Below are 13,355 nucleotides of genomic sequence, written 5' to 3'. Positions count from 1 at the left end.
GTAAGGGACTAGGACCTTACATAATTTAAACACAAGCCTCCCTTCTTATCTTTACAAGCATAACAAAATGTTAAAGCCATTGTTCTTAATTTGATCACATTTTATAAATCTCTGAAAGTATATGGTATTATATAGAAGATAGAATCATATAGCTGGAAGGGACCTTGGGATTTTTCTAGTCCACCTCCTGCTCAAGGCAGATCTCACATCATCCTGGTGAAATAGTTTGTCCAGTCTATTTTTAAGTTTCCAGTGATGGAGCACCCACAATTCCAGAAGGTAAGTTATTCCATTGATTAATTGTTCTCACTATCAGAAAATTCCTCCTTAATTCCATGTTGAATCTGTCCTCCATAAGCTTCCACCCTATACATCTTCTTCTGTCCTCTGGTGCTTGTGGTAACCTCTTCTCTGTGACAGCCCCTCAAGTGCTGGAAATCAGATCATGTCCCTTCTAACCCTTCTCTTCAATAAGCTACACATACCTAACTCCTTCAACCATTCATCATACAATTTAGCCTCCAGCCCCTTTATCAACACTTTCTAGGGCAGTGGTTCTCAACCTGTGGGTCTCAACCATTTCATGGGGGTCGCCAAACAACACAGTCCGCCATTCCCCCCCCCTTTTCCTTAGCTGTGCTACTCCCTTTTATTCTATTGGCTTTTGAAAGCCAATAGAATAGACTCTCTTGAATAGAGTCTAATTCTATTGGCTTTCAAAAGCCAATAGGAATTGTCCAGGCTGTCTCTGCCCTGCTGAGCCCGCCAAAAGTCCCATTCTGCAAACGGTGTTGCACCAGTTGAGTAGTCCTTGATTTACGACCGGTTGGGGGTCACGGCATTAAAAATGTTGAGAACCATTGTTCTAGGGTCTTAGTATCTTTTTTGTATCATGGTGATCAGAAATGTGTGCAATATTCCAAGTGTGCCTTCACTACTAATGCAGTATAAAACTGTATTATCACTTTTTGTGATCTTGATGCTATCCTTCTGTTGATGGAGCCCAGGACTGCATTGGCTTCTTTGGAAGCTGCAGCACTACATTGCCTCATATTTAAAGTGATGGTCCACTAGGACACCTAGATTTTCTCACATTTACTACTATTGAGCCAAGTACCACCTAATTTGTATCTACGCATTTGTTTTTTCCTGCCTAAGCCCAGGACCTTCCTTTTCTCATTACCAAACTACATCTTGTTGGATAAGGCCTGATGCTTAAGTTTATCAAGATCCTTCTGAATCTTGAGTCGATCTTCCAAAGTGTTAGTAATTCCCCCCCCCCCAGATTAATGTCATTGGTAAATATAATGAATTCCCCTTCTATCCCCTTGTCTAAATCATTTATGAAGATGTTAAAGAGGAGTGGGCCCAAGAACCTGCAGCCAAAGACCATCCTGTCATCTGGAAATCTTAACAAATCTGCATGGATGACTGGTGCCCTATATGAGGAGTAGATAAGAGGTATTGACCTCTTATGAAGAAAAAATGGTCCATTCTCCTTGTAGTGGACAATTGTCCTAGCCATCCCCAAGTGAATCATCTTACAAACATGAAACTGAAATTTTTCCCTCCAAACACTACATCAAAAATTCAACTTCTCAAACAAAGCCTAATCAGAACATTCAAAATGCATTATTGAGCCCAGCTTCTGCAGTGGGTAATTGCTAAAATGCAAACTACGGTCTGTCTGCAGAAGCAGTTGTTCCTTATGTTGACCACCTCCCTATGTTGACCAATTTCCTTCAGTCCCTTGAATGGTCAACTTTCAGAGGTTTACTGTACCTTCTTTTTCTATATCCTTTTAAACATGAGACAGTGTTTTTATCCAAATCTTAGCCACGTCAAGCACATCGTGTTTCTTCTGGCAGAATCTCTCCCAGATGCTAAATAATTCATATCCCTTTTATTGGCTAGCTTGTTTCCCCTCTTTGGGAGATTTAAGAGCCCAAACAATGGGCCTGGAGACATTCTTTGGAACAGAATGTTCTCATTTTCAGTTTTTCCTCCTTCATTCAACAAAGAGAAGAAGGAAGAGATGAGACAAATGCTTGCTAAAAATACCACATCAGCTACTACAGTATTCTTAATACTTAAAAAAAATCAAGTATTTTAATTCTGCTACTATTCAAACAATGCCATAATTTAATTTCTGTTTTATGTCCTATATTCTAAATAATTCCTTCAAGCTACATAAAAATAAACAGTTATTTTTTTCCCAATCTGTTTTCAGTTATAGAAATAGTAAATAAAAGCAAAACAAACTGAGTACAAGTAATTTATTCAAACTAAATTAAAAATTTTAACTTGGTAGATTGGGGATTTAGAAAACAAACTCTAAATAGATACAAATCCTTTTTTTTTCTGTTCAATTTTGTCTGATTCTTGGACACTGCTTAGACAAGCCCCTGTAGTTCTCAGAATATACATGGACTGAACCTTGTGATTCTCCATCATTATACAGTAAGCTGACAACAGGCAACAATTGTGGTGTTTGAGCTAGAGATCTGATGTGCTATGAAGTGCTATCACTGTCCCTCAGCAGAAGGTCCAACTGAAATATTGTAAATATTTGTATGCTCAATAAAAATACACAGGACTGCAGCTTTTGATTTAAAAAGCCCTATCCTTTTTAAATCAAAGGAATTTTGAATTGTAGTAATAGTTGTCCCATTCAACCGTTTCTATTATTCATCAATTATTATAAAAAGTCCTAAACATTGATAATAATGAGACTGTGGTAATAAGAGGCACATCTTGGAAAACCTTTATCTTTTTCTACCTGTAGATTTTATAGTAGTAAAATCCTTTTGTTATAGCAGATACCAAGACACATAGGATCAAGGTGAGCAACTCTTTCGGGATGAAGTGAAAATATAGGGTCTCCTGGTCAAGCTGGGGGTTGGATTAGATTAGAAGACTTCCAAGGTCCCTCCAAATTCTGTTATTCCGTATTCTGTATAGTAAATCTCAGCTCTTAAACGGGATACCCTCATGTTCAGCAGAATCATTTCTCTATGTTATCAATTTTTTAAATCAACCTAACCTAAGGGCTTGGAAAATTAATGCCATATCTGGGATCAAAGAGTAAACTGAACTCTGAATAATAGCAATAGGAATAGCAATAGCACTTAAACTTACATACCACTTCAAAGCCGCCCTCTCTAAGCAGTATACAGAGTCAGCATATTGCCCTCAACAATCTGGGACCTCATTTTACTGATCTCAGAAGGATGGAAGCCTGAGTCAACCTTGAGCCAGTCACAATCGAATTCCTGGCCATGAGCAGTCAATTAGCCTGCAATACTTCATTCTAACTACTGCGTCATCAGTGTCCAACTATTGCATATGTGAAAGTGTAAAAAACAGTATGATACTTTTCTGGTGGGGCTTCAGAGTTCTACTGAAGATGATATTGCTGCCCCACGAGAATGGGCAATGTGTACTCTCCAATAGGTAAAAGGACTGCTTTCACTGAACCTGACTCCTACCCACCTATTTTCTTAGCCCTCTCTTACGATTCAGTTCCTGGGATCCCCATTTTCTTCCATTATTTTTTGCCACAAGGGAGGGTATGTTTACTTACTCTGGAAGCCATCTTCCTTCCCTCCAGTTGTCCCTGACCTGCCTCTGCTGTCTCCCACCAAACAGACCTGTGGGTGACTACTCCTTTCCTTGTTTTCTTCTAAAAAAAAAAAAAAAAAATGGCAGCAGTTGCTATGTTGGGGGGAAAAACTGTGTAATTCACGTTAAAAATCATGACACACTAGTTCATGATTATTGTAATCGTAATTTACTCAACTAATCAAGTTGCCTGGGTTCAAGCAACATACAAACAAATGGCTACATTATATTTGCTACCTTATATTTACCTTCTATTTTTATACGGCTGAGACAGTGCGTTAGCAGCATTGCTATCTTCATCAGAGGCAGCAAGTAACGGTCACCTCCTGGCAGCTCTATATATAGATAGATGTTAAAAGGAGCGGAGAAACCTGGGGTATCCCATAATATAGGGGCCGAGGCAGGGTCTGTCACTCCGGATCATATATTTAAGTGACTCTTTAAAAAGTCATTTGAGTTGTACATTATCCTCACCTGATGAATCCTTGGGGTTCACTCAGGCTTGATGTAATGAAAGAGCAGGTTAGCAATTTACTGAGAGAGTCTGGGAAAAGCAATGAGGATTGCAAAGAAGGAAGAGAAGGAAATAGCAAGTCAGTCTCTGCACACAATTTCGCTGTCGCGATCACCTTCTGACCTAAAGCGCGCGCGTAAATCCCGGGTAGGAACGCGCGTCCCCCGCCCCGTCGGCCCTTCAAGTCCCTCCCCTCTGTAGGCCTCCCCGGGCCGCCGCGGTTGCGTTCGTTGCCGATTGGTCCAAGGAAAGTTCCAATGGGAACCGCGAGACCCGAAGGCTGGACCAAAGGGGGCGGGAAAGCCGGGAATGAGTAAAGGGATTGGCTCGCGAGATAGAGACTGGACTGAAGCTTTGCGTGGCAGCCGCTTCGGGCGATTCCTTTTTTTTTTAAAGGCAAAACTCGACAGGATGGTGGCCGGGCTGGTGTCGCTTTTTGTGGCCGGGATGCTCTTCCTTAGTGTAGGGCCGCGAGGCGCCCAAAGCGCCCCGCGCAAGGCGGTCACTGCCCGGCTGGCGGCCAAGTGGCCGGCGACCCCGCTGCTTCTGGAGGCCAGGTGCGTGCGTTGCGTGCGTGGAGGAGGAGGAGGAGGAGAAGGAAAGCATGCCCGGGAAAGCAGAGGCTTCCCGAGAATAGCTCCTTCCACGGTGGGCTTCGGGCGGGGGTGGCCCGGGGCACTTTAAGCGCCCCCTGCCCTCTGCCCCAAATTGGTAGAAAAAAACGAGGAGACGAGAAAAGAGTTAGTCCAGCGGCGCAAGTTAGAGGGGCGTGTGGAAGTCCTTGCACAATCCTCTCTAGGCGAGTGCCTTCCAGATGTGTGTTGATGCTAAGTTTTGGAGTGCCTTGTGTGTGAATGGACGAAGAAGCTTGTAGACCTCAAAAGCTGAGATGCATGATATTTATTGCTGCATTACAGGTACTCGACTTGCAACCATTTGTTTATGGTCGTGAAACCATTCCAAGTTGCAATGACACTGAAAAAAGTGACTTGAGACAGTTTTGCAGTTATCTCTCTGATCCTGTGATCCGAATTCGGATGCTTGACAACTGGCATGTATTTATGACAGTTGTAGTATCCTGGGGTCATGTGATCACTTTTTGCAACCTTCTGATAAGCAAAGTCAATGGAGAAGCAGGACTCACTTAACAACTGTGTTACTAACTTAACGACTACAGCGATTCGCTTAACAACTGTGGCAAGAAAGATTGTAAAATGGGACAAAACTCACTTAGAACTGTCTTGCTCAATAATGGAAATTTGGACTTAATTGTGGTGGTAAGTCGGAGGACTACCTGTATTAGCTCACTTTTTGTCTGGAGAGCTTAAGAACCCTTACATGGGTCTTGCCATTAGCAACTACACACAAGATAACAATGACATCATGCAAACTGTGTAGTTTTCATCAGTTGCATCATGACACAAGAGACATACAGCACATTATTCACATCTAGACAAAGACATCAAAACGTGTGATGACCACCCTGTTTCCCTCCATGGGTCTCCTCCTAGTCTATCCTTGCAGCAATTTCATGAGGTAGATCAGGCTGAGGGAGACTGACAGAAAATATAAATGACTCCATAATTACAGTAGAAACTCCAATGTGGGTCCCTTGCCCAAATCTAGCGTTAATCATTACACAACATGGATTAAATACCTTCTGCAACTATCCTAACAAAACATAAGATTGAGCAAGCAAGGAGAGAGTGCATTAAGATCTTGCTTTGGATTACATTTGATGATGGAAATTCACTGGATGCTTAGAGATAATTACTTTCATTCCAACCCATTTCAGTAGGTCTCTTGAGCTACTTGGGGGAAAAGTGAAATAAAAAAAAAAATACATTGCATTGTTTGTCAGCAGACATCTATATGTGTTGTACCGTATGCCTGTTTTTGGGATAAGTTACAAACTGTTAAATACTATAGATTATTAATTTCCAAGTTTTTCTATTTTCAGCCTTCATTAAGTATGCTTATTTTAATCTCCATTTTGCTATTTCCAAAAGGAAGAGACAGTAAAGTGGTGACTGGGTGTTGTTTTAACAGGTCCTATAATGGGGGGAAATTGACAATATTTGTGGAATACAAATGATCCTATGACATGGTATCTACTGAGGAAAAACAGGCAAATGATGAAACATGTAACAACAATATAACCCAAATGTGCCTATATTGTACTTGTATTGTGACACGCAAATACGTAAGTCATAGAGCTTGTGTCATGACATCGTAATGTATGTTTCAACTTTTTAATGAAACCCCTGTTACTGTAGATGTCTTGTCCCATAAATCTGATTCCAATATCTTAGGACTTCTTTTATAGTAATGTTCTCTGGATATGATGAGCTCCCAGAAATCTTAGCCAGTACAATGAACAGATATGTTGACGAGAAACTATAATATAACAGACGTGTAGAAATTATAAGGTAACAGAATGCTAGCAAAAAAAACACTTCATTTTTCAACACATATATATCAAAAGTTGGTGCTTTGATGTTGGTTCTTTACATGATGTTTCAGTCTTTGCCTATTGCTACTTTACATAAATATAGGTGTGCATGGACATGTTTATATATTCAACCATGTGTAAAATAATCCTACTCCTGCCATGAAGAGTGAAAAAATATTCGATACTATATAGTTGAGAAATATTCTCTAGTGCTCAGATGATGTATTGCCTAGCAATCATTGGTGTACAGTTTGGCAGCTGGTTGTTCCACTGCCCTCAAAATAGATGCAAACTATGTCTTAGCAATAAACAAGTCAGTTAGCTGTCCTCTGAGATTCTTTTGAAAACTTTGATGTTGGTTAAATGTTTGCTTCTGTTAATAATGCATAAGTTACTGTATTTTCAGTAAAATAAATAATCCAGTTGATCACTTAATTTTTGATTTTGCACTATTAATGTAGGGAAGACAGGAGAAATGAGAGAACCTTTTTATCAGCTCAGCTAATATAGATAATTATGATTGATGCCAAAAACTATAATTCAGCCATATTTGAAGGATTACAATCCCTACCCACTTCTGGGTTGGATACTGAATAAGTCAGTGGTGGTGAACCTATGGCACGGGTGCCAGAGGCGGTAATCAGAGCCCTCTCTGTGGGCACGTGCACCGTCGCCCCAGTCTTAGGCTTTCAGCTGGGTTTTATAAAACCTTTTCACTTTAGGCCTCCACCACCATGTGCAAAAAAAAAAAAAAAAAGGTTCAATCAATCAGTCAATTTCAACTTCTCGCGGGGAAAAAAAATCTTGCAAAGTTGGAATTGATTGATTGAACTTTTTAGTCCCACCCAGTCTGCCGTTACCACTGCAGACATGCCCACCCAATGGCCCATACCCAGCCAATGGGCCACGCTCACCCGGCACCCAACGATACATAAGTGGTTTTGGGTTACAGTTTGGGCACTCAGTCTCTAAAAGGTTCGCCATCACTGGAATAAGTTAATCACTGCAATAAATAGTGCAAGATTGAGACATATTGAGTTAGTATGCCAATTGTTGGCTAGATATACAAATTACATTCATCAGCTATTTATTATTCAAAGTATAATGAATAAATTGCAATTAGCCAAATTCATACAAGATGTTGAGTCAAAGTCAAATAATTTATATTATGGCTCTGTGTAAGCCAATTAATTCTATGCAAAGATGTTTATATTCTTAATATACATTGAACAGTGAAAGGCAGGAATATTAGGGGTAGAAAAAGTATTATGTGAATTAAAATGTTATCTTACGGATTTTATCTAAGTAACATCCAGTGAAATCTCTGTACATGCAAAATGTACAGACTTTGACTCCAAGTTTCTGTTTGCAGTCTATATTCAGTAGTCTCAAAAGTTATGAATATTGTATATGGGAAGGAATGTAGAGCTTCCATACTTCTCATATTGTGGTATTCGTTAGCTCAGTTTATATTACTTGTCTAATGGGTTCTTGGCCAGCTGAATGCTATGATTCTGAATTATTTTTATGAGGGTAAATATTATTAGACTCAATAATTACACCTCTGTAAAGACCCTAATAGAGATCTTTGCAGAACAATCCTAAGCATGTTTTCTCATATAGCCATTAATTTCAAGTAGAACTGAAATTACTGAAAACTATCAAGATGCATTAATGGGATCATAAACTTATTGACCACCTTAAGTTCTTTTGACTTCAGTATAGTACAGTTACATATATCTTTTTTCAGCATTTTGACTTGAATTATTAGTCTATGGTATAGGAACCATTCTAAGCAAAGCTATAGGTAGTTGTAAAGTATTTTGAATTTTGAAAATTTAATGAAGTATTTTGATTTACAGGATAAACATTTTATTTTTTTCTTTCAAAATCGATGGTAGACTGTATGTAGTCATCGACATACAACCGTAATGAAACCTGCCCATTACAGTCATATGTCGTGGTAGTCATAAAGTGGATCCTCATTTGACCAGATTAGATTTTGTAACTTTTTTGTGGTCATTGTTAAATGAATGCCGCATTGTTTGATGTGGAGCATTTTTGCAGAAAACTGAAGTAACAGCCAGTTTTTGACAAAAAAGTAGTAAATTGCAATCATGTGACCACGAGATGCTGCAAACGGCTATAAATGTGAGCTGATAGCCAAGTGCCCAAAATACGGTCACATGACTATAGGCGGGCAGCTGTCAAAACTTCAGAACCAGGTAGGAAGTATCTTTGGGGGGGGTGTCTGTCATTGACTTCACATAGTTGTTAAGTGACCAGTCATATGTCAAGGACCAGCTGTGCATTCTTATAAATATTTAGAATTTTCAAAAAAGAAATACCTGTTATGAGCTATATTAATTTTTTTAATATACATTTTAACAGTGAATTCATTGCAGAAGAAAGCAATGAGAAATTCTGGCAGTTTTTGGAAACGGTGAAAGAACTAACAATATATCAAAAAGGAGGTAAGCAATATACATTGTCAAATCTTTATGTGAATAGCTATGTAATTTAAAACTGTATTTCAGTATGGAACATAGAATAACAGAGTTGGAAGGAACCTTGGAGGTCATCTAGTCCAACTCCCTGCACAAGCAGGAGAGTCTATACCAATTCAGACAAGTGGTTATCCAGTATCTTCTTAAAAACCCCCAGTGAAGGGACACTCACAACTTCTGAAGACAAGGCATTTCACTAGTTGATTATTCTCACTGTTACGAAATTTCTCCTTAGTTGTAGGTTGATTCTCTCCTTAATTAGTTTCCATCCATTGTTTCTTGTCTTGCCTTCTGTCTTTGGAAAATAGATTGACTCCCGCTATCATATCACACCTAGTCCTTCTTTTTACTAAACTAGACATACTCATTCTTGCAGCCATTCTTCATATGTTCAACATCTTTTATATAATATAGTGACCAAAATTGGATGCAGTATTCTAAGTGTGGTCCTACTAAGCCTTTATAAAGTGGTACTAAACTGTCAGGTGATCTTGATTCTATCCCTTTATCAATGCAACATAGGGCTGCATTGGCTTTTTTGGCTGCTGCCACATACTGCTGGCTCATATTTAAATGATTGTCCACTAGGACTCCATGATCCTAGTGTCATCACAAATTTGATGAGTTTCCCTTCTATTCCCTCATCTAAACCATTTATGAAGATGTTGAAGAGTACTGGACCTAAAACAGGATCTTGGGGTACCCCACTGCTTACTTTCCCCCATGTAGATGTAGTTCCATTAAAGATTACATGTTGAATGCAGTTTGTCAGCCAGGTACAAATCCATCTGGTGGAGATGCTATCTATCCCACATTTTTCCAGCTTACCAAGAAGTAAGTTGTGTTCTACATTGTTAAATACCTTACTGAAATCTATCCTGTAGTCTCTTCATAAGCAGCAACCATCCCGAGCACAAGTGTGTGATCTCCCTTGTCTAGAAAGGTTTCAAATAATTGATCTATTCATCAGTTCTTTGGTCCTTGCTGCATTTGTCATCTCCTCTCTCTATTGAGATGCCTCCACTGGAAATATGGAAAGAATATCCTTTTTAATTTGATAATAGGCTTTTCCAATTATTTGGCTTCTCTAGTTATTTGGCCTATGGTCCTCATCTGACAGGATTGAAGGGCAGTGTAGTTCCAATGTACCTTAAGGATATAACATTGGTAAAAGTTTTCCCAGTCATTTTATAAAACCCAGTATCATCTTTGATGATATATATGGTTTTTACATGTATAGCAACCCCAAAGCATGAATTGTGTATTGGAACAGATCCATGAGGCAGAGTCATTAAAGGAGTTGCCATAGATTGAAGAAGAATTTAAGTGACTTATTCTATTACAACAGATGTTATAATACTAGGGCTTGTAAAATTAAGGCCTTTATTATCTAACTCAAATGTTAAAAGAGAGATTTTTACAAAGAACAAAACTAAATTAAAGTACATTTGAAAATAAATGTTCCTCAGTTATAGAAAACCTCTATAGGTACAGGAAGAATTCTGAGGCAACATGAGAACACTGCTTCTTTTTTCTAGTTTCATTTTAAGTTTTGCCAATCCAAAGATTGTATAGAAAGGAAACATTTCAAAACATTGGTTGAAGATGAATTTTATCTCTGTACCGATGTCTGTCACAGCTGCCATCCTGCTACACCAGCCATGCTTTGCCAGATGCCAGCCTGTCATAGGCAATGGGGGGAGGGAGCTGTGGGGTGGTAGAGGGGGGCTGGGATGAGGGGAATCAGAACTATTCTTTGTGCTGACCCATGGGAGCCGCTGGCCATTCCAAGGTCATGGAATGGAATATGACGCCATGCAGCCCATCAAGCCAAGGACTGTTACCAAAACAATTTGTTTGAATGTAATTGGATAATTTAAGATAACCAGGGGAAAGGTGGGGAGAAGGGAAAAGTTAACCAGACGCTTTGGGCATGAAACTTCAGATCCGGCTTTGCTACCCTGTAACCACTTGGCTTTAGTAAAGTGTACTTTCATTAACAATGGATTTGAGAGTCTTTCTTCTCTAACTGACCAAGCTGGGAAAGCTGACATTGCCTCTGTTTGAAAATTGGAGAAGGACTAGCCCAAAGTTACCCACTTAATTTCTGTAGCTGAGGGAGAGGAGAGCATGAGCTTGGCTTCATCAGTTCCCATCTAAAACATTAACCAATATATCAGACTTGGGCACATTTGTAGTATAGATCTGCTAAATGAATGCATGACTGAGTTTCTTTGGCCAGTCTAAGAGTGGCAAATAGCAGTGCTTATTTTCCCCTTGCAAATGATGAACCTCAGTGTGAATTGGGACATATGTGCCTGTATATTTATTTCTGTGAGTAGCAACAATTGCTGTGGCTACCATTTGGGAATGATTGTACTCATCCTCTATATGGAAGTTGCCTTAGGAAAAAATAACTTGTAAATTGCTCTCAAATTCTTTATCAGTGAATATATAAAACAACATGTAGAACATTACACAAACATAAGATATATGGTCCTATGCCAAACCATGCCTCTGGAGGCTTGCCTAGGTAAATCATTATATGGTTTCCACTAAGCAGTACAGATTATTTTGTTCAGGTAAGCCTTTGTTTTGTGTATGTATGTGTTGATTTTTTACGTGAAGCTCTGGTTTTTCTAATTTTTATTGATCTTGATTTTACAGCATCTATCTTTGTTAAACTTCCAGAATCATGGAACTGGGAGTATATAAATGAATGAATAAATGAGTGATTTTCCCCCAAAAATCATTCATGCTATGTTTTTATACTTATTTTAGGGGTTGTCATGTTTATTTCTTAAATTCCATGGGGATTGTTCCCACTCTTTTTGTATGGCATTCACATGGCCTTTTGTTCCCTGTATTTTTTTCATTAGTTATCTGCTGTTCCTGTCACTTCTCATCTCTGATTGCTGGCACTTGGCTGGCCAATTTTTTTTTTTTTTTGATTCCTCCTCTCTTGAGCTATATGAACATCTGTAACCAAACTATTTTGCTGTCCCTGAATGCCAGAACTGACTAGGTTTTGTTGAATATACTTTATTATTTAAAGTTTAAGAACAAGTTGTGATTGTATTTGTGACAGATTTACCTTGCTGTGTTTTGCATTTAGTCAGATACTAGGTTGAACTGAGAGGTTTAGTCAAATTTCTTGATGGCTGAAAAATTATTAATGTAAAGTTATAAAAATTAACTTTTTCTTTGGAGGCAAAAAATAGCTTTGCTATGGGAGTCAAAAGTTTGAATTATGGTCGAATGTACAGAATGTTGCAGACTCTTTTAATAATGCTGATTGTGATCAGATTGTGCTTCTAATTATCTCTTCATTCATGTAATTATAGATTGGCTTGAATGTTAGGAAAAATACTTCTATTTATAAAGTTGTAAAGTTATTTTTTTTATCTCAGTTGTTATCAGATTCAAAATCATATTCAGCCAACCTGTAACAAATTGTCAGCTCCCAGAGGCAGTATAAAGGTAATGCTCAGCACATGTTATAGGGTTTTCCACTTACCTCCATTTCTAGATCCAATGGAATCTTTCCAGTATTAATTGGATTAGAATAGATTACATGTTGGAAGTCACAAAAGTAGCAAAACCAAGCTGATCTTGGCTGATGCTGAAAAAACTAAGCAAAGTCAGGCACAGTTAATACAGAGATGGGAGAATATAGGGGAGTGTTAGGCCTGTAGACTAGATTGGGTACTCAAGAGAGGAAGAAAGTACCAATACAACCACTTCTGTATTATTGCCAAAAGACTACATGAACATGTTCATTGACTCAAGGGAGATTTATGTCACACTTATCTAAAGCTAGTAGGCAAGAAACTAAATTTCCTCACAACTCCTTTCATTTCCTAGGATTTTACATTTTTTTCAGTATCTAAAGTCAAGTCAAAGGAAGAACAGCCAGATGTAGTGGGTGAACTTTAGACATAAAGTGTCTCCTGGACTAGATATTCTCCCATCCCCATATCAAATTGCTACATGTTCAAAATGCTTTACTCAATAAAGCAATAGTAATTTAGTGTTTCAATTGTTGTGAGGCTGAGTGCTTTCAGGTTAATTGTTAGTCCTTCAGGACCTGCCCAGGTGTTCAGTCAGGTTTGGAATTGTAATTGTTATTTGTGAAAAGAGAGTCATGTCCATAATCACTTTGTGGAAACAAAATTCCTGTTTTGTTTCCTTCGGTTTATCCTGACATCAATACCACCTTGTGGTTTTTCACTTTTACATGTGTATCTTTATGTTGTCTTTT

General features: G+C 38.6%; 2 protein-coding genes across 3 annotated transcripts in view; one reads left to right on the top strand and one right to left on the bottom strand.

Moving 5' to 3' along the window:
• Positions 1–4,300, bottom strand: part of MBNL2 (muscleblind like splicing regulator 2) — a 73,742-nt gene extending 69,442 nt beyond the window's left edge. Inside the window, exons 1-3 of one of the 2 annotated variants that reach the window (XM_039337667.1) lie at positions 4,096–4,300; positions 3,870–3,956; positions 3,584–3,682 (exon numbers count right to left, since the gene is read on the bottom strand). The gene's annotated coding sequence lies outside the window, so the exon portion shown is untranslated. The remainder of the gene's footprint in view (positions 1–3,583; positions 3,683–3,869; positions 3,957–4,095) is intronic. The other variant, XM_039337668.1, reaches the window with a different exon arrangement.
• A 154-nt stretch (positions 4,301–4,454) lies between these two features.
• The window catches only part of UGGT2 (UDP-glucose glycoprotein glucosyltransferase 2), an 81,327-nt gene continuing 72,426 nt past the window's right edge, over positions 4,455–13,355 (top strand). The window contains exons 1-2 of the mRNA XM_039337664.1: positions 4,455–4,692; positions 8,979–9,061. Of these exons, the coding sequence (XP_039193598.1) occupies positions 4,547–4,692; positions 8,979–9,061 (229 nt within the window). The 5' untranslated portion in view covers positions 4,455–4,546. The remainder of the gene's footprint in view (positions 4,693–8,978; positions 9,062–13,355) is intronic.

This window comes from Crotalus tigris, unplaced genomic scaffold, assembly GCF_016545835.1.
Source record: "Crotalus tigris isolate CLP2741 ecotype Arizona unplaced genomic scaffold, ASM1654583v1 scf7180000017685.4511686, whole genome shotgun sequence".
Taxonomy (NCBI): domain Eukaryota; kingdom Metazoa; phylum Chordata; class Lepidosauria; order Squamata; family Viperidae; genus Crotalus; species Crotalus tigris.
Note: the sequence above shows the minus strand (reverse complement) of the source record. Positions and strands in the feature narration are given on the sequence as shown.